Source organism: Anas acuta, chromosome 1 (genome assembly GCF_963932015.1).
Source record: "Anas acuta chromosome 1, bAnaAcu1.1, whole genome shotgun sequence".
NCBI lineage: Eukaryota > Metazoa > Chordata > Aves > Anseriformes > Anatidae > Anas > Anas acuta.
Window position 1 is genome coordinate 41,399,744 of NC_088979.1, and position 19,310 is coordinate 41,419,053.

General features: G+C 35.6%; 1 protein-coding gene across 7 annotated transcripts in view; it reads right to left on the reverse strand.

Moving 5' to 3' along the window:
• The window catches only part of DACH1 (dachshund family transcription factor 1), a 368,409-nt gene that overhangs the window by 17,007 nt on the left and 332,092 nt on the right, over positions 1 to 19,310 (reverse strand). For 2 of the 7 annotated variants that reach the window (XM_068675993.1, XM_068676027.1), the window contains one exon: positions 17,353 to 17,419. The exons of 4 other annotated variants lie outside the window; for them this stretch is intronic. In XM_068675993.1, the coding sequence (XP_068532094.1) occupies positions 17,397 to 17,419 (23 nt within the window). In that variant the 3' untranslated portion in view covers positions 17,353 to 17,396. Of the gene's footprint in view, positions 1 to 10,061; positions 12,358 to 17,352; positions 17,420 to 19,310 lie in introns of those variants that run through there. One more of the 7 variants, XM_068676004.1, reaches the window with a different exon arrangement.

The following is a 19,310-nucleotide window of genomic DNA, read 5'->3' on the forward strand; positions in this document are numbered from 1 at the left end:
TATCGTAATACAGTTACATTAATACGATGAAACTGTATTAGTAATACGATACCATTTTCCTATCTAGAATTTTATGAGATTGTCCTCCACCTCTTTTTCTACATCTCAATTTATATCCACTTTTGCTCTTATTTCAGAGGTTTTGGAATGTTTCTTTTGAATCTTGCTTAATGCATTCACATGCCTCACATGATAGCATCCATTTGAAATAGATATTGAAAAGCTTCGGGATTAATGCAGAATTAAAGTCATCTTTTCTACATGCTTTTTTTGTCATGCTTTATACAACTTTCAGAACTGCACAGATAAGTATAGAAACATTACTACTTCAAGTAGACAAGAAATTGTTACACATTGCTACGTTTCCAGAAATGATGCACAACTGCTCACTTCCAACATCGGTAGTTACAAAAACTGACTGAAATTCAGCTGCTTATACTCTGTTTCCTGTCACAAGCAATGGTGACATTCTGAGGCAAGTAAAAATGAGAATGCACAACCAATAAGGTTCATTGCAAAAATTTCCAACATCTACAATGTAGAAAGCTGCATTTGAAATACCTTTTTTAGATACCCTTTGTAAATAAAGAGACTTGGAAGGCATGATTCATTTTCTTCAAAGACAGACAACTACTACTCTCCACTGAGTTATAGGAGTCCAGCCAGCTAGTTCAGATGAAGACATCTACCTCACAAATGTGTGAAGCAAAACATATCACTTCTACCAATATTATTTGGGTATTTTATAGATAATCACGTTGCCTCAGCAGCTATTCCACTAATTCCACATCTTTATCATACATAGCAATATCTATACTACCATTATAGTATCTATTAGCAAAGTTCCACTATATTTTATCAGTTGAAAAAATATAAGATAATGTAGCAAATATATGACTCTGTATATAGTCTCAATAACTTAAACATCCTGTTTCTTTATTTCTTTTAAATACTTAGTGCTGTATCCTAAAAGCACTCTTAAACTGCTCCTACTTTTCTATCTCTGCATGGCTAGCTTTCCACAGTATTGCATGTCTAAAATGAATTCAAACACATTAATGTGTTTGAATCCTCTGTTCAAGGATTTAAGCATATGCTGGCGTATTGAAAATGAATACAAATCCCATTGTACTGTTTCATTGTTCAAAATTAGTTTCTTTGTATTCTAAATCCCCAAACATTTCCTTATTTCAAGTATACTTTTAATATTCCAATAATATTGTACTTATCCTTGAAAAAAAAAAAAAAAGAAAACAAAACAAAACAAAAAAAGAAAACACTCAATTTCTCAAATCTTATTACATGCAATGTTAAAATTTGTATAGAAGCTATTTTATTTTAACCACACTGTATTCCTTCTCCACAGTCACTATTTCCAACAATATTAAGTAGCTGACACATTACCTTGGGATGCTAGGTGGTCTCCTTTTTATGTAATAGCCTTCACCTTTGTCCCTAAAACCTAATCATTGTTCTCTTAGATTTTTTCTTTTTAACAGAAATAGGTTTCTGCAATGTGCTTTATTTCTTTTCATCTCCTTACACTTCTATATACAAATTTTGCAGAAAACTTCATTTTTTTTCCCACTTCATATTCTCTTTCTGAATGGCTAGCTATACTGTCTTAGAGTTGCTGATACTTGCAATCTGTCATTTAACTAGGTCCCCTGCAACTACTGTTTTTTTGTATCTGTTACTGTCATCAGTCTTATTCCACACTCAGTCATTAAAAGTCAGACAGTAACTCACAAACTGTTTTTCCTCAATTGTCAGTCCAGCAGAATACAAACTAACCACGTCATGTACAAACTCACACTGTCTCTTTTTTTACCTGAAATTGGTGATATAAAAGTTGTTATCTATCACAGGGTGACAATGATGAAAATACCAAAAAGTTTACCTTCTCATCCACAGTAGTAAAATAATAATAAACATAAAAATGAGCTAAAAATAAATAAATAAATAACAGGGAATTGGAGTCATGTAAAGCCCTTTGAAAACTTAGTGTATAGTGAACAGGATCTCTCAAATTTAAAATGTTGCTGGAGTCAAAATGACACAGAATGCACAATAATGTGTTTGCTTTTCAGATACTGTAGGTCTGAAGAGTTTTTTTTGTATACTTCAATTATAAAAACATTTAAAACATACAAACTTGTGCAATTTTTATTATAATGAAGATGAGAAGTTCATTAACGAAGATAAATATTTCATTAGATGTTAAATAAAACAAAGAGATTTTTTGGCTTCTCTCAGCACAAAATTCCTTTGAAAGATTAATTAATACATGCAAATTATGCAAATTAGACCCATGCAAATATTTTATGAAGACAATTAAGGGAACCATTAATTACTGCTTTTTTTGCTTCAGTGAGATTCATTCATTTAATTTTAATTTCACTTTAACTGTTTTGATGTATAATCTTGCAGCTAAGAACTTTATCTTTCCTAGTGGGTCACTTAAACTTATAAATTTCATCAAATGTGCAGCAACAGAAATCTGTAAAGATATTCTCTGGGCTGTGTTTAGTATCAAGAGAAATTTTTGACACAACGCACTCCTAGAAACTGCAAAACTGGAAGGGAATGTGAGCTCATTCTTGGACAAGGTTCAACTGCTGGAAAAGCAATTAATTTGCTTTGGCTGTGCTAATATAGGGGAATTAGAAAGTGTGACACAAGACAAATAGAAATAATTAGTTCTCCAAAATGATGTTCTCATTAATATGGTTTGAACTGTAGAAATAAAAAACATTATTGTGGCATGTCTGCATTCTGTCCCTAGCCACAGGAGGTAGAAAAATGCAAGATACAGCATTTTTTCACCTTTGTAGTTTGTATGGTAGTGGCATTTATTTATTTGTTTATTTTATTGTAGGCTTAAAGAAGAGAAAATTGTGTACCTAATTCTGTTTTCTAAAACCTACTGAGCTTCTATAGAGCATAAGAAATCCCTAAGTTTCTTAACTCTTTTCCTCATGAAAAAATATGAAGCTATAAATATAATGGGCTAGGCTTTTGACGACAACACACTCTAGGTGTTAAATTGAAACTTTGATTTCAATATTGTTCATTTAAACTATATTTTATGATATACAATATTGAACACATAATTTGAACACATAACTACTTATACTATAGTTAAAGCTACTACAGCAAAAGATCACTCTATCAAGAGTTTATGACATTATCTCCAAATATAGTAAAGTTTTCTTTTTCCATTAAGTGAATAAATATGCTTGCATTTAACAAAGTATATAGAAGTAAATTTTCTGTTGCTCTCATTCTTAACACCTATAGCAGTTCAAACCAAGTTTTCTACGAGCAATGAAAATCACTAGGTGGTACTCTTCACAAAAACAGACTGTTAGAAGGCTGCTAAGAACACTTACTATATTTTATAGTTTGATGCAGAAGTAAGGGTGCCACCCGCAAAATATTAAACTCCTACCCCAACCGCACCCCTCAAGTGATATGCCTCCCAGCTTTCTACCAAGTTCTAACTGAAGGCACCTCTCTGTGATAGTTTTTTCTGTGTATGTACTTTTGTCTGGAGTCAGATATTAAACTGCGGTGATTTAATTTATTTATTCTTTCAGTTATGTACCAAATCTGCAGCATCTGGCATCTGACTGAAATTGATATTTTTTTGTTTAAATATAACAAGGGGGGGAGAAAACTTTTGTGGTCATGCCTATTTCCTCTCCCCTCTTTCTCCCCTCCCCCCCCCCCTTTTTTTTTTATAGGATTACTGCCTATAATGCCATTAAGAAAATTCTAAAGCACAGTTATCATAGAGATTAAGCAAAAATGTCCAAGAAAATTTCTATAGCTCACAGTGTATAAATGCTATAAACACCATCTTAACCTCAGGGAAATGCATTGAAGGACTTTAACTTGAAATTAAAACCCTGGAAACTTTGTTATTCTTTGAATAGTTTTTTTTCTTTAACAATATGGATATAGTACTACCTTGTTGCTAATTTTGTAGGCATGTGCCAGTTTAACACAAGATTGAATGACTAGAATATTTCCAAAATACAGGGGTGTCTTCCTTCATCTTAAATTCTGTTGGCAGTGAGCTTGTTTGCAAACTTTTGATAAATGTGGCTGTCTTGAATGACTTCTTTCTATCCAAGTCTTATAGCTATCCATATCTTACAACTCCATACCCCACTTCCTAGACTTTTCTAGGCTAGACTTTAATACAAAGTTTTTGGTGTTCAGACACCATTCTCCCTTTGTTAGGATCTTATTCTCCATCCACATGACTAATCTCTTTCAGTGTGATCTTTTTGGTGTCTGCTTCAGCTTTCTATTTTAGGTTCTCTGGGCTGAGCTCTTCCTCCCAGTGTCTCCCTCTGTGTGGTTCATATCTGAGTAATCTAATTCACAAACTCAGCTATCATATCCATGTTGGAAATTAACATAGCTCTTCCTTTGTATTCCAGACCTATTTCCTTTTCTCCTAAAATCTCTGCCTGCTTTTCTGATTTTCTGTGTAAATATTTCTATGGTTGGAAAAACAGAGCTGGTAACCCTGCAATCCCTCAGAATTTTCCTTTTCTTCCTAGTATGACTCTTAGTCACCATGAACCACTCCTTTCATCCTGTCTGTCAGTTGAAGTTCAAAATCAAAGTACCTTGCCTGTTTGTCATTTTTGATTCTTAATTTCAACATAGCATTTACATTATTTTCATAAAAAGCCTCTGCCCCTCATCTCCTATCCTCACTAGCTATGAATTCACATTCTGTTTCTCCTCATATCTTGCCTTCTAAAGTTTATTTTCTGTCAGAGTGATATAAAAAAAAAACATATGGCAAAAATATTTTCCTAGTCCACTCTTTTGAATTGTCACTTGTTCTTAATTCCTTCACTGGCTCTTCCTTTTTAACAACTAGAAACACAGTATTTAAATGGTTTTGCCTTACCCTTCACCTTGTGCATTACTCCTTATCAAAATCCTTCAAATTTGAGTGATGCTTCCAAATAAGCATCCTTACAGGATTGTTTTGCTGTTGTTGAATACTATATAGTTGAATATGTTGTGAATACTCTTCTGTACAAATGATCCTTTGATTCTTCTTGTTGGCATAGTATACTTAAGGAGAACCTTGCATTTGATGTCTAAACTTAATTTGATGTTACATCTGTGTGTGATTTGACCACTTTGAAAGGAAAGCATGTACTGATGCATGCATGCTTAGTCTTTAGCTCCTGACATACAGAAAGCTAATACTGGTTTATCTTCACTTCTGTGAGTAAAAGAGTGTAGCAGGTATTGAGCCTGTCTGTACACCAGAAAGCTGAAGAAAGAAATTCAATTGAGTTCTGGGGTTAGGAATCTGGCAGATCTTATACAAATTAAATAATTCCCCATTAATTTACTCTAGTTTCACATCTTTTAAATGACGTTAACAAAGATATTTAACTGAACTTGTTATATGTATGTACCTAGAAGTAAGAGGAACTAGAGTTTATATCAGATCTTTTTATAACAGCTGAACACATAGGTCCAACTTGACATGTATGAGGTAATTATAACAAATGGAACAATAATCAAATAATGCTAGGCAACATATGTTGTTGGATTTCAAATCTATGTCTAACAACGACCTGAAAAGACTTATACTACATGCACTGTGTCATTACTCTGATATTCAGAGTTCAGCCATCAGTGTGAGAAAGCACAGAACAAGCACAGATGATGTGTTACATGTATTTTGCTACCATGAAGTCTTGGAACATAAATATTACCACCAATATTCAACTGGGGAAATTCCACCTACTTTTGCATATATCTATATATTGAGAGAGCATGAAGAAACAGGTAAAAGGGAAGGCTAAAATATGAAGGGCAGAATAAAAACTTAAGGTCTTGCAAGGTTAAGTTCAGTCCCCGATCTGCTACAGATTTCTGACATACCTATGATCAAGATCCTTAGCCCCTCTATAAACGTAGTTGCTTTATTCTTCATCACAGTAGTATTTTCTGATGTGAAGATTAAATCCATTAAAGACTGCAAAGTTGTTCAGACATTACAATGGTAACATTTGTGTTTTCCAAGTTACACCTGACATAGCTCAAAACAATTTATCTGAGACAGACTGTAAGGTTGCAAACTGGAATTATCATTGGAAAAAAAGGAACTATGTTCACTAAAACATGTGTTATGTATGATGAATTATCCTCTGAAAACAGAGATTCAGAGATACTGAATGCTTTCTGTGTTTCAGTCTTTGCTTCAAGGACTCCCCCCCGGGACTCCTCGACCCTGGAGGGAGGAGAAAGAGTCTCGAAAATGAAGATCTCCCCCCTTGCTGACAAGGGAGTGGTTCAGGATCATCTGAGGGGGCTCAATGCACGCAAATCCATGGGTCCCGATGGGATGCATCCACGTGTGCTAAGGGAGTTGGCAGAGGTTATCACCAAACTGCTATCATCTTTGAAAGGTCCAGGAGAACAGGAGAGGTGCCTGAAGACTGGAGGATAGCCAATGTCACTCTGGTCTTCAAGAAGGGTAAGAAAGAGGATCCGGGAAACTACAGGCCAGTCAGTCTCACCTCTGTCCCTGGAAAGGTGTTGGAACAACTTGTTCTGGATGCCATCTCCAAGCAATTGGAAGAGAAGAAGGTTATGAGGAGTAGTCAGCATGGATTCACCAAGGGGAAGTCATGTTCAACCAACCTAGTTGCCTTCTATGATGGCATCACCAGCTGGGTAGATAAGGGGAGAGCAGTGGATGTCATCTACTTTGCCATTAGCAATGCTTTCAATGGGAGACAGTCCCATGACATCTTGATAGCAAAGATGAGAAAGTGGGGGATAGGCAGGTTGACAGTAAGGTGGGTTGAGAACTGGCTGACTGGCCGAGCTCAGAGGGTGGTGATTGGCGGCACAGTCTGGCTGGAGACCTGTGACTAGCGATGTTCCCCAGGGGTCGGTGCTGGGTCTGGTCTTGCTCAACATCTTCATCAATGACCTTGATGAGGGAATAGTGTCTGCCCTCAGCAAGTATGCCGATGGCACAAAGCTGTGAGGAGTGGCTGACATGACAGAAGGCTGTGCTGCCATTCAGCGAGACCTGGACAGGCTGGAAAGATGGGTAGGAAGAAACCAAACGAGGTTTAATAAGAGCAAGTGTAGAGTCCTGCACCTGGGAAGGAAAAACCCGAAGTATCAGTACAGGCTGGGGGATGACCTGCTGGAGAGGAGCTCTGAGGAGAAGGACCTGGGGGTCCTGATGGACGACAGGTTGACCATGAGCCAGCAGCATGCCCTTGTGGCCAAGAGGGCTAATGGGATCCTGGCATGCATTAAAAGGAGTGTGGCCAGCAGGTCAAGGGAGGTGATCCTCCCCCTCTACTCTGCCCCGGTCAGGCCTCACCTGGAGTACTGTGTCCAGTTCTGGGCTCCCCAGTACAAAAAACACAGGGATCTCCTGGAAAGAGTCCAGCGGAGGGACACAAAGATGGGGCCTGGAGCATCTTCCTTATGAGGAAAGGCTGAGAGACCTGGGTCTGTTCAGCCTGGAGAAGAGAAGACTGAGAGGGGATCTCATCAATGTATATAAATATCTGAGGTGTGGGAGACAGAGGGATTTGGCCAACCTCTTTTCAGTGGCTTGTGGGGATAGGACAAGGAGTAGAACACAGGAAGTTCTGCACCAACATGTGAAAGAACTTCACAGTGAGTGTGACAGAGCACTGCAACAGGCTGCCCAGGGAGGTTGTGGAGTCTCCTTCTCTGGAGATATTTAATGCCCATCTAGACGCCTACCTGGGCAGCCTGCTCTGAGGAACCTGTTTTGGCAGGTGGGTTGGACACGATGATCTTTTGAGGTCCCTTTCAACCCCTTCAATTCTGTGATTCTGTGATTCTGTGAATATATAATATTAAAGACTATTTTTGAACTGGTTAACTCTAGTAAATTTATGAAATTAGTGTTTTCTCATGAATATGTCCACATTCTAAGAACCTTTATTTACAAATATGTTTTCCTTCATATTTATTCACTATTTTATTTTGTTTCAATACTTATATTTATTCTACGAATTGAAAAGAATCATACACTCTTAATAAATGAAATCTCTTGAATCTCTGCAAAAGTTCACCTTTACTTTTTTAGTTAATTCTTCATATTACTCATGAAATCTTCACAGTGAAATTACGTTTATTTTTTATTTTTTGCAAATGGAAAAAAGAAAACAGCTGTGAAAATATTTCAGTTATGAAGGTTATTCAGATATATAAAGATGTTTTCAAAGAACTGAGAAAATATAAAAAATATTCTATGTCGTATTAACAAAGTTCTGTGCTGACTTATTCAGACCCAATTCTCCTCTTGGCTAAAGCCTATCTGAGCTTAAATTAGTCATATATGTTAAAAACTATAAGAAAAAGTATTAGAAGAGCTTTTTAATAGTCAGTGTGTTTGAGCTTCTTTTATTAAAAAACAAACAAAAATATTTTTTTCCACATCTCACGTTTTCATAACTCAGCGAAACACTATTTAAAACACAAACTAGTCCATAGATAGGAAAGCAAGATATACAGAAATTATTCCATTAATATTTGTATGTTTCCAATGAAAATGTTTGAGGAAGAGTAGTGTAACCCTTCCATTTGGAAAAAAAAATATATATATATAATAATAAATAACTTTTTATTCATAATATGTAATAAGTCAGAAACTTGCATTAATTGTTATCCTGAATGTAATATGTTTTTAGTTGTTCTAAATGAGACAAAAGGACTTGATTCAACAACTTCAGTCAACTTTCTATATTTTGTGTGTCTTCCAGTTGCTGCTCCAGAAAGTCCTGGATTTTTCATACACCTGATTAACCACAAGTGGATGTCTCACATACCCTGGAGAATCTCAAATCTGCCTGAATAATATTTTTTTTTAAGATTTCTAAGATTAAATGTTAAGATAACTGTATCTTATCTTCTCTCTGAAACCTCTTTTCGGAGTTTCAGACAAGAAGAAATGAGGTGGAAAACTGATGATGGATGCATCCAAAGAAGCATGACTAGCAGGTCAAGGGAGCTGATTCTCCCTCTCTCTCTCTCTTGTGAGACCCCACCTGGAGTACTGTTCTCAGCTCTGGGGTCCACAGCACAAGAATAACATAGAAGTATTAAAGGGAGGGCCACAAAGATGATCAAGGGGCTAGAGCACCTCTCCCACGAAGACAGGTTGAGGGAGTTTGGAGTTGTTCAGCCTGGAGAAGAGAAGGCTATGGGGAGACCTAACTGGAGAGTTAAGTCGTTAGGAGTTAGGGAGACCTAGTGGCCTTCCAGTACCTAAAGGGAGCCTAAAAGAAAGCTGGAGAAGGACTCTTTATCAGGGATTGTAGTGAGAGGACAAGGAATAATGTTTTTAAACTAAATGAGGGTAGGTTTAGATTAGATATAAGGAAGAACTTCTTTCCTCTGTGGGTGGTGAGGCACTGGAACAGGTTGCCCAGGAAAGCTGTGGATTCCCCATCCCTGCAAGTGTCAAAGGCCAGGTTGGATGGGGCTTTGAGCAACCTGGTCTAGTGGAAGGTGTCCCTGCCCATTCAGGGGAGTTGGAAGTTGAAATCTTCCAACCCAAATCATTCTATGTTTCTATGACTAGATGCCTTCCATTACATGGCTTGCTAAGAAATTATCTGTTTTTCTTGCTTCAATGCAGGTGGTGGCTAACAGTCAGAAAGGCCACTGACCAGGCTAGATGTTTTAAAACTGATTGAATTTAAAAATTGTTTTGAATTTGAAATCTTGAATTTTGACATTTATTTTGACCAAAGCTTCAAACACTTTCAGGAAGAAGACTTGGATCTCCTTGTGAAACAGATTTCCTCTTATGTGCGTGAAAGAGATAAAGTAACTTACTGACTACTAACTTGTACTAGAAGTTCTCTAAAGTATGATAATTTCCATAGAACTGAAAATTATTGCTATTATTTTGACATAGGAGTGTCAAACTGGCATACAAGTGACTACTAGCAGGAGAAGATCCTTTATAAGAGGGTGATACACAAGCAAGAGTTGGGTTTTGTTGTTTTTTTAATCTGTATGGTAATTAAAAAAAAATAAAAAATCCAAGAAACAATCTTTATGACGTATATTACAGCTGTACTGCCACTTCCCAGTACTGGTCTAAAAAGTAGTAAACACATTGTGGGGGTGGGGTGGGGAGGAAAAGGGTCAGCCCTCTACACAGTGTAGAGGCAAACACTGATAAACAGAGATTACAGTCATCAGATTTAGCTCTCTCAACCTAAAAGGCACAGGATTATAGTTTCATTGTGAGTGAACTAGAAATCCACTTTGTTTTTATCTGTTTCATGATAGGTTACAGAATTCACTGAAATGATGTTGGATTTTTTTTAATCAAATTTTCATTCTGTATTTTAAAAATGTCTTTCAATTCTTCCTTTAGAAGTGAAAAAAAGTGATTCCAGATGAAGAGACTGTGTTAGAAATGTTTATTTTTACCAGCCTGTTCAGGTGTATGCTGCATTCTGAGGGTGAAGATGAAGAGAACTGTGTAGTTATGGCAAACATAAATACATAGGAAGGTAGCTTGCAATGCCCATCTTTCGCACATAGCAAGATAACGTCAGAAGTCTGTTAGGTAAGAACTCATCCATCTGTCCTTTGAATAATATGAACTTGGAGTAGGGAGGAAGTAAGAAATGAATGAAAATAAAAGAAGGCAATTCTGTATGCAGTCTTAATCTCTTTGGTCACAGTGTGTTTTATTTAATATTCTCATTGTGCTGAATTTTCCCACTTCACTCTGTTTGTGCTTAGTCATTAATTTTACACAGTTGTTTTAAAATTGCACTAAAGTACCATGTTGGAAGAAAGCCCTTGATTGATTAATCATTTATCTCAGTAGAAAAGCCATGAACAGATTTGATTTCCAGGAGCTTCATACATACACAGATAGAAAATGGCATGTACATTGAAATAGACAGCAATATTAAAGAAAATATGAAAAAGTTTAAGTGTATAAGCGCTAAATGAGGAAGCTCTAAAAGGATGCTTTGCAACATATATATATAATTTTTTTTGTTAACTCTGTGCCCTCCCTTTGCCTTTTTGGTGATAAATAACAGCATTTGGTAGCTTAAAGTTTAAAGGTGTAGCTAACAATGACCTATGAACACTATGAAACAGTTGTCTATTTATAGGTTACTGCCTGCAATCAATACCACCTTCTGTTTAAGTTAATCAATGTTGTCTTTAATTGATTAGCTTGGGTTGAAAACCTGACAAAGTGCTGGACTCCAAAACAAGTGGATAGAGAATGTACTTATTACAGTTTGGTTTCCATGCACTGTAAGATAATTCTTCTCAGTATTTCTTCATGGTCAAGGAAATACGAAGCAAAATAAATCTTTATTGTATGTTTCCTCATTGAGTATTCAGATATCAAGTATAAAAGACAAACTGCCAAGAAGTGTTGTAAATGTACAATCTAGATTTAAAATCTGAACTATACTGGACTGTTTGCCAGAACAGATAAATAATAATAATTATTATTATTATTATAAAAACAGGAAAACAAATGCCTTTATAACTTGTAAGCTTGTAAAGCTAGCAAGCTAGCAAGACTCATTCTTCTCAAGGAAAATAAAATAAAATATTTACATTTGAGAACAGAAAGAGAGCCCCACTCTTTCTGAAATGCATGAAAATTAGAGCAACTATTTGCAAAGATGTTCCTTCTGCAACAGTAATGAAATTCAAGGTGGTGTACACAGATTACTATTGTTATTTATTATTATGTATATAATTTCACTGAAGTGAATAGCATTGTACAGGTGAATAATAAGTGCATGACCCTGACAGGTGCTACACTCTGCAGTCAAAAAGCAGCTGAAGTTTAAGGCACTAATAAGAAGGAAAATGAAGCATTATAAGTATACATGACTGCATATAGGAACAATCTTTAACGAACAAGTATTTTAAAGACTGAGCGAAAAATTAAAATAGAATAGGGTGGACCAGCAAAAAGATTTTAGCAAAGCAGCTCCTCTATATGTCCCTGAGGGTTAGATGCTGAACTTCTAACAGCTTCCCTCCTCTAACACCACTAGATCTGAAAATATCTTTTTTAAGTATAAGAAAAACAAAAGAGAAGAGCTATCCTTCAGTTTTTAAAATTGAACAGTGCACATGCATACATTTTAACTGATGAATCAATTTGTTTGACAAACTGGCAAGCACAGAAAGATCAATAACAAGACAGCAGACATCACTTCCTAGTGGGTCACTGTGACAGCTTTTCTCCATTCTGTTGTCTTTTTCGCAGTTTCCTGGTAGTTCAGCTCACTACTCATACCTAGAATAACACTAAGGAAGACAATCACATTACAGACATAGTCATATCTTGTGACTGCAGTCAACTGAAGCTGTACACAATGAAACTGGTTGTCTTACTGAACTTCAGAAATCTTAATAATGGAAAATGTAAGGAAGAAACATAATAAACAGACAGGAAAAAAAAAATAAGAAGAAAAATGCATAATCGCTCTCCGACAGATTGCTGTGTTGCTGAAAGCCACACACGGTGTGACAAGACATGGTACTTCATAAATGTAGTCAGACCTTCTTAATGTTTGATTAATCCTAGGCAGAAAAAAAAAATAATTTTTGTGGGTTTTCCTTGACAAATTAAATAGAAATCATTTATGTACTTCTTTTTTTTTTTTTTTTTTTTTTTGGTGGCCTAGTGGAATAATAGGCTCAGGAGCCTGAAAATCAAGGATGAACTTTACTGTAAAGTTCATTGCCAGAAAAGAAATCCACTGTTTTGTCATTGCTGCATTGCAGAACCTTTTTACATTTTTGTGGGTGTAGAATAGTCAGCTGTTTGTTTCCATAAACAGCCTAGCTAAGTAGCAGATGTTTCCTTGGGCAGTTGTTCAATCTATCTAGAGAAAAAAAAATTAAAAAAAAAAAAAAATTCTTTGCCTTCCAGGCTTCTGACAGCTTTGTTTCCAGCTCCTGATTTCCTTTCCCTGCTGAAATGTTCAACCTTTATAGCAAGCTTGCACAACAGGTGGGCTGTGGGTCTCTTGCAGCTTGAAAAACCATTTGTTTGGCCCATCAGCTGCTGAGAAACGTCATGTACTCTTTGATTTGCCCAGCTGCCAAGAGGCAGCAACAAGATGTCCAGCAGAAAATGCACATCTCCTAACTTGTCACTGATCCTTCAGAATGCATGTATCTCCTAGTCAGCCACCTGGTCAACCAGCAGACACATACCTCCACATACACACTGCCTCACAGGTCAGGGGAGGGATGGTACTTAGTCCAAAGGGAAAAGGAAAATGGGAAAATAACAATAGGAAGGAAGCTAAAATAATGTTCTTATGGGTTAGCAGAGAAGCAGCGATGTCACAAGGGAAAGTGAAAATGTATTTTCACTCTGAAAATGACATGATAAATCTGTTTGACAACACTGGCTCTTCAATAAACTGAAGCACCTTTATGCTAGAAGTCCCATGCAATAATAAATGAATAAGAAGCCATAGCATTTACTAAGCAGCAAGAAGAACTGAATAACTGTTGAGAAAGTGCCAATTCAATTAAAATTCAAAATTTACAAGTTTATGTGTGTATATATATTTAAAATTTCCGAGATGTTTTATTGAGAGAAAATGCAATAAAAATGTATAAAGAATCAAGTACTTTTATTTTCTTGGGATTAATTAATTAATACCATAGATAATATATGACCATTAGTTTACATGACATTATATAGTTGGATGACCTCATCTTTGAGGAACTATGGGACAAAATGGCATTGTTTCTGGTTAAGAGGAAGCAGGACAGAGACATAAATGAAAAGACAAGAAGAAGATGCCCTGAGAGAAAGATGGAAAATGACTAAACAGAAGTGACCCTATACTGGCCATCATAGCCAATATCATGGGAAGAATAAATGAAGAAATGTCTAAAGAAAAGACATTTTAGTTAAATTGACTGCAGAGAGAATTGATCTCTCACTTATCTGAAAAGAAATAGATGTCCTGTCATTTGAGGATATTAACAACTGTTTTCAAAAAATAATTAGATAATTTGAGAGTAGTCTTGCACCAGAATATGTGTCTAATCTATGATTAGTAAAGAACAGTAATCTACAAACATAAACTCAAATGAAACTTGATATTTAGAGTATTTAGGGCAATAATTCTGATGCAGTTGGACTTAGAAATAAAGAGAGAAAATAAAATAGGACTAGAATAAGTGACTGAAACGGGCTGGACAAACAGACTGGAATCAGGCACTGGAAGACACTGAGAGGGAGCTAGTAATAAGAAATGTCTGGCTGACAGTAACTGAGACTGAAGCTGGGGGACCACATGATTTGGACTCACTAGACAAGAAACAGGATCTAGTGGCTGAAAAGAGACGGAAAGACATGGGACAGGAAACAGTGCAAGAAAGTACTGTGAATTTATCTGAAGAGAAGTCTCTTAAAGGGAGAAATCTTGACTAGTACCCGGATAGGTGGCATACTGATAGATATTTGGAAATGTCTGAATCTTGAATCTTGCTTAACAATAGGAGGTGCAAGAAATAAAGATGTTGGAGTTACGACTGGATATAAATATAAATCTTCATTTAAAAGCCTGATTTGTATGAGATTCCCCCCCCCAAAAAAAATAATATATATATATATATATAATATAATTTTTGTATATATACATATTATATATATATATATATATACCAAAAAAAAAAAAAAAGAGAGAGAGAGAAAAAGAGAAGAAAAAGGATTATAAGGCTTGGATCTGGATATTAGGACTGAAACAAATGGCAGAGACTGAGGAAAAAAAAAAAGAAAAGAAAAATAAATCTTGATGGAGACACATTTAAAAGAGCTATGGGTTGCAAGAAAAAGGAAAGGAAGCATGAAATGTAACCCAAGATTATACTCATTTATCTCAACAAATATCTGTAAAACCCTCATGTCAAAATGGTCGTTCCTTAGACCACACTACTCATGATAATTAATTACAATTCATCAGTTACTTTGTTAGTTTTATCAATGTGAATCTAAAGATTCAAGTCCAACTTCATCCATAAGGTTGTCAGATATCATCTCACTGTGAAACTTCTGACTTTTTAGTTTATTTGTCAAAAAAAAAGTAAGGCAAGACACTCAACTTCTAGGAAAAGCCAAAATTAAGATTTAATATATGAAAGAAATTGAGAAAGTTTTTCACACCTCTCCTGTAAAATATGATGCCTAATGATGAAAATGTTGTATAAAAAACAGATGATATATATAGCATAAGAACACACACTGAGCCCTGGAGATAAAGAAAATATTGGATAGATATCCATTTATTCAACTCCATCCTTGTCCCCTGCACTGAATGAGGTACTGTGCAAAATACAGTATCTAATCACATAATTAAAGATTATATCATGATGCATACACAAAGACAGCTGAACAAAGGTGCGGAAGACAGCCTTAATTCTGCCATTTCCTAATTTTGGAATGCTTGACTTTACAGCCTTGATAGTAGCCTTTTCCAATAAAGTTTTTGATCTCATAAGAAATATCACATATTTAGGCATGCTTTTGTCCAAGATTTTTACATCAGAAATAGAACTGTATGCACAAGCCTCACAGAACCACCAAAAGTTCTTTTTCAATGTGGAAGTCCTTTAGATATCTATCTTTCAAACACATACATAGCAAGAAAGGATCAAAGAGTATCATTTGCTGAGATTATTACACTGATTTTGCTTGTTGAAAAATAGATTAAACAAGTTTCAAATCAATGTAGAAAATGGGTTAGGTTTTCATACAAATGACTGAAGCTGTATCTAAGCAATTTTTATTAACTTTGAGGGCAGCTGCAGGACAGCAGGACAGCTTTTTTCCTAGTACTTAGGTGGTAAAATGTACACATTAGGTTCCTGGTATATGCAAAGTTAAATCATAATTTCTTTCTCACTCTTCCTCTGTAGCCTTCAAAGACCTTAAAAGTAACTTCATATAGAACTATGCAGTCAGTATGCTGAGTTGCAGTTGCTCTCTTTCTCTATTCCTGGATCTGTTCAATATTTCCATTTCCTGTCTTGTCCTTTCTGGGAGGGAAAAAGTCCCTCTGCTTGCTTGCTGATGAGATAAAGAGTGTGAGAGAGACTGTGAATGGAGTAGAACAGATGGTCCAGGAAGCTTTTATACGCATGGTAGCTGAATGGCTTTTTTTACAACAGGAAGAGGTAGTGTGAAACCATTTAACATTATACCTTACTGTGCTGTTAATATAGAACTGTTAACACAGGGCCTACAGAAGAGGTGAAGAGCTAGGATAAAGCCAAGAAGAAACAGTTTGTGGGAAAGGACTTAAAAAGCTTAAGTTCATTTTGCTAAGGGACAGAAGAATAGTTAACAGACTCATTTGGAGAAAGGCTGATAACTGCTACAAGACAAAAAAAAAATAAAATTGCAGCAGAATAAGAACTTAGTGTATTAAAATCCATTTGTCAGAGAAAAAAAAAAAGAAAAAAAAAAAATAAAAACAGGAACAAATTTTGGGCTAGAGGAGAGTGTGTAGTAGGAAAAAACTGACAGAAATAGTGGAATAGGACAGGAAAACTTGGAGGACAGGCAAAGCGCAAAGGGTCTCTTGGAAAACAAAGAGACGTTTTGGGAAAGAAAGAGCAATAATAGGTCTGAGAATTCATGGAAACTGAACAGGCTGAGGAGGAAAGTCTGTTAGTAGCAAATGACGAATCTGGCTTCAGAAGAAGGCAGCATAAGAGTATGCAGAATTTTGAAAAGGAAGCAGAAAAGTTACAGGATGAAGCAATCACTAGAAATTAGGAAAGAAGTGAAGAAAGTAAGCAAAACAGCAGCCTGAGATAGAGAATGTGGTTAAGCTTCCTGTTCTTATCAGCACATTTTGGGAAGAAAGCACTGAACCAAGAACAATTTGGGAAAAGGAAAACATGAGAGCCCATATGAAAGGAATGGTCAATGGGGAAGACTGCAGAATCAGATTTTTTTTTAGATGAATTTAGATAATGTGTAAAGGGAGCTGTGATTAAATACAGTGAGGATTATGAATGTATAGGATTTGGGAGGGAAATTACTGGGACACGGAAAATTAGGAATGCTAGACTTACGGAGGAAAAGAAAAAATAATAATGTAGGCAGACAAATACATGATAGGTAAGCGGATGAGGAAGAATAAAATCAGTGTGGGGGAAAAAAAAAAAAAAAAAAGTAAGAGTAGCAGTAAATGTCATTGTTCTTGTGCTTAGTAAGAGGTCCGGTAACAAAACAGTATAGAAAAGTCAAACATTATCTTTGTATGGTACCTTTTTGTGTGGGATGAGGGGGTCTTGGGAAACCGGATTGGGAGCTAGGCATAGGCATCTAGTGAACCTACAATATGTATGGAGAAGAGGATAATCTGCTTTATTATTATTTTAAACAGAAGCAAAAAAGAAAACATTTAAAACTAGTGTCTACACTAGTTCCTTGTAACTTAGTATCTGTTTGTATCTGTTAAAAAATATCTAAGTATATCCAAGACTCACATTTGGATTATCTATTATCTTCTTAGTATTTTACAGATATTCCAGGAAGCTGTTTTTTACCCAGTATTTCAAAGTACTAATAGTTATATTACTTTTTACAGTCTCATATACAAATTCCCACTTCTTAAAATCTGTTTAGACTTTATTAGACTTTATTCACTAAAAGTGAATTTGAATGAGTTGAGTGCTACATGATGAAAAAAAAAAAAAAAGGACATAACCCATTTATTGACAAATGCAGTTAACTTTTACACTTAAATTACTCCTATTCCTTGCACACAAAAGTGATAGCTAAAATATTAACATTAAATATAAATTCTAGTTGACAAGAATCCTTTTATTTATAATATACAGAATCTTTATTCTAAAACATTCCATTGTCTAATATTTTCCTTAATGCTGAAATTATCCTTGGAATTTCAAATACTTTGCTTCACCACAGAATGCTGTAGCTCTCCCTTCTACATTTCCTTGCTTACTTACAGAATTGCACAGCATGCTCAATATAGTAAATAAATAAATAAATAAAAACTAATGATTGCAGATAAAGACACTCACCCCAGACTTGCTTTGATACAAATAAATACAGGTATATATTTGAGAAGAATAAGAAAGGCACAAGTAATTCCCTACTAAGTACTTTTTCCTAGAACCTGAAAGCATGAATAAGCTACTATTATGTTTTTTTATTAGAGAATATAATGTATATTCTATACAATAATTCTTCTATTGTATGTACAAGAGTATATAAAATATATTTTACAGATAAAATGGAAGGATATCACTGAAATTTTGCAAAATTGGAAGGACAATTTTTGTTGTCTCTGTGAAAGCTCAAAAAAGTGTTGGAAAATTCCCAGTTTCACCCACTGGAAAGGTTTTGTAGAGTTTTGCAACTAAATTTTCCAAAGAGAACATCCATACTAAGCATTTTGGTGCTGAATGAAGCAGCTCTTTCCCTGCAACTCTCTATCCTCATTTCTGCAAGCCATTGTCATGCTATATATTGAAATGGGAACAGAGATCTTTGTTTATCTCTCAGTTCTTCTCTTTCCCAGGCAGATACAGAAGAAGAAACAGAATGTGTATAGACTAGTAGGAAATGTGAACTTGACAGTGAGGCAGGATAAATGGAGAATACAGATTGAGATATGTTACGAAACAGGAAAGTCTAGTAACAGGGAATGTTAATGGAGTGTAGAGTCTAGAAATGTCAGGACAAGAGAAGGAAGCAACAGAAATAGTCAGATAGATGGGAAAAATCTTGTAATGAAAGAAATAATCAGGGTGGCATGAAACTGAGTTCAGGAAAGAACACTGTAAGAATGGTACCTAAGGACTGGGAAGTTGGAGTGGGGAAAAGAACAAGATGAGAAAAGAACAAAGCATTTTTGACACAGGAACAAATGAGATTAGTCATTGACAAAAGGTGGAATTTGCATAGGAAGAGAGAAACTAGGAGGAACTGGGACACAGAGGTATAGGTGTAACATGCTAAATGGGACACAGAAAAAGGAAAGGAAATCCTCCTTGTGGAGGATTGGAGCTAAACACAAAGAGTCCTGACATAGCATTACCCATCTGTTATCGACTGTTTATGAAACCTGTCACCCTGTAACAGCTGATCCACAAAGACAATAAGCTCCTGCAATTATATTTTTTGTTATTATGTTGTAAGGCTACATACACATGGTAGATCTAAAAGTTCCAAACTCTTATATGATGATTAAAGTTAA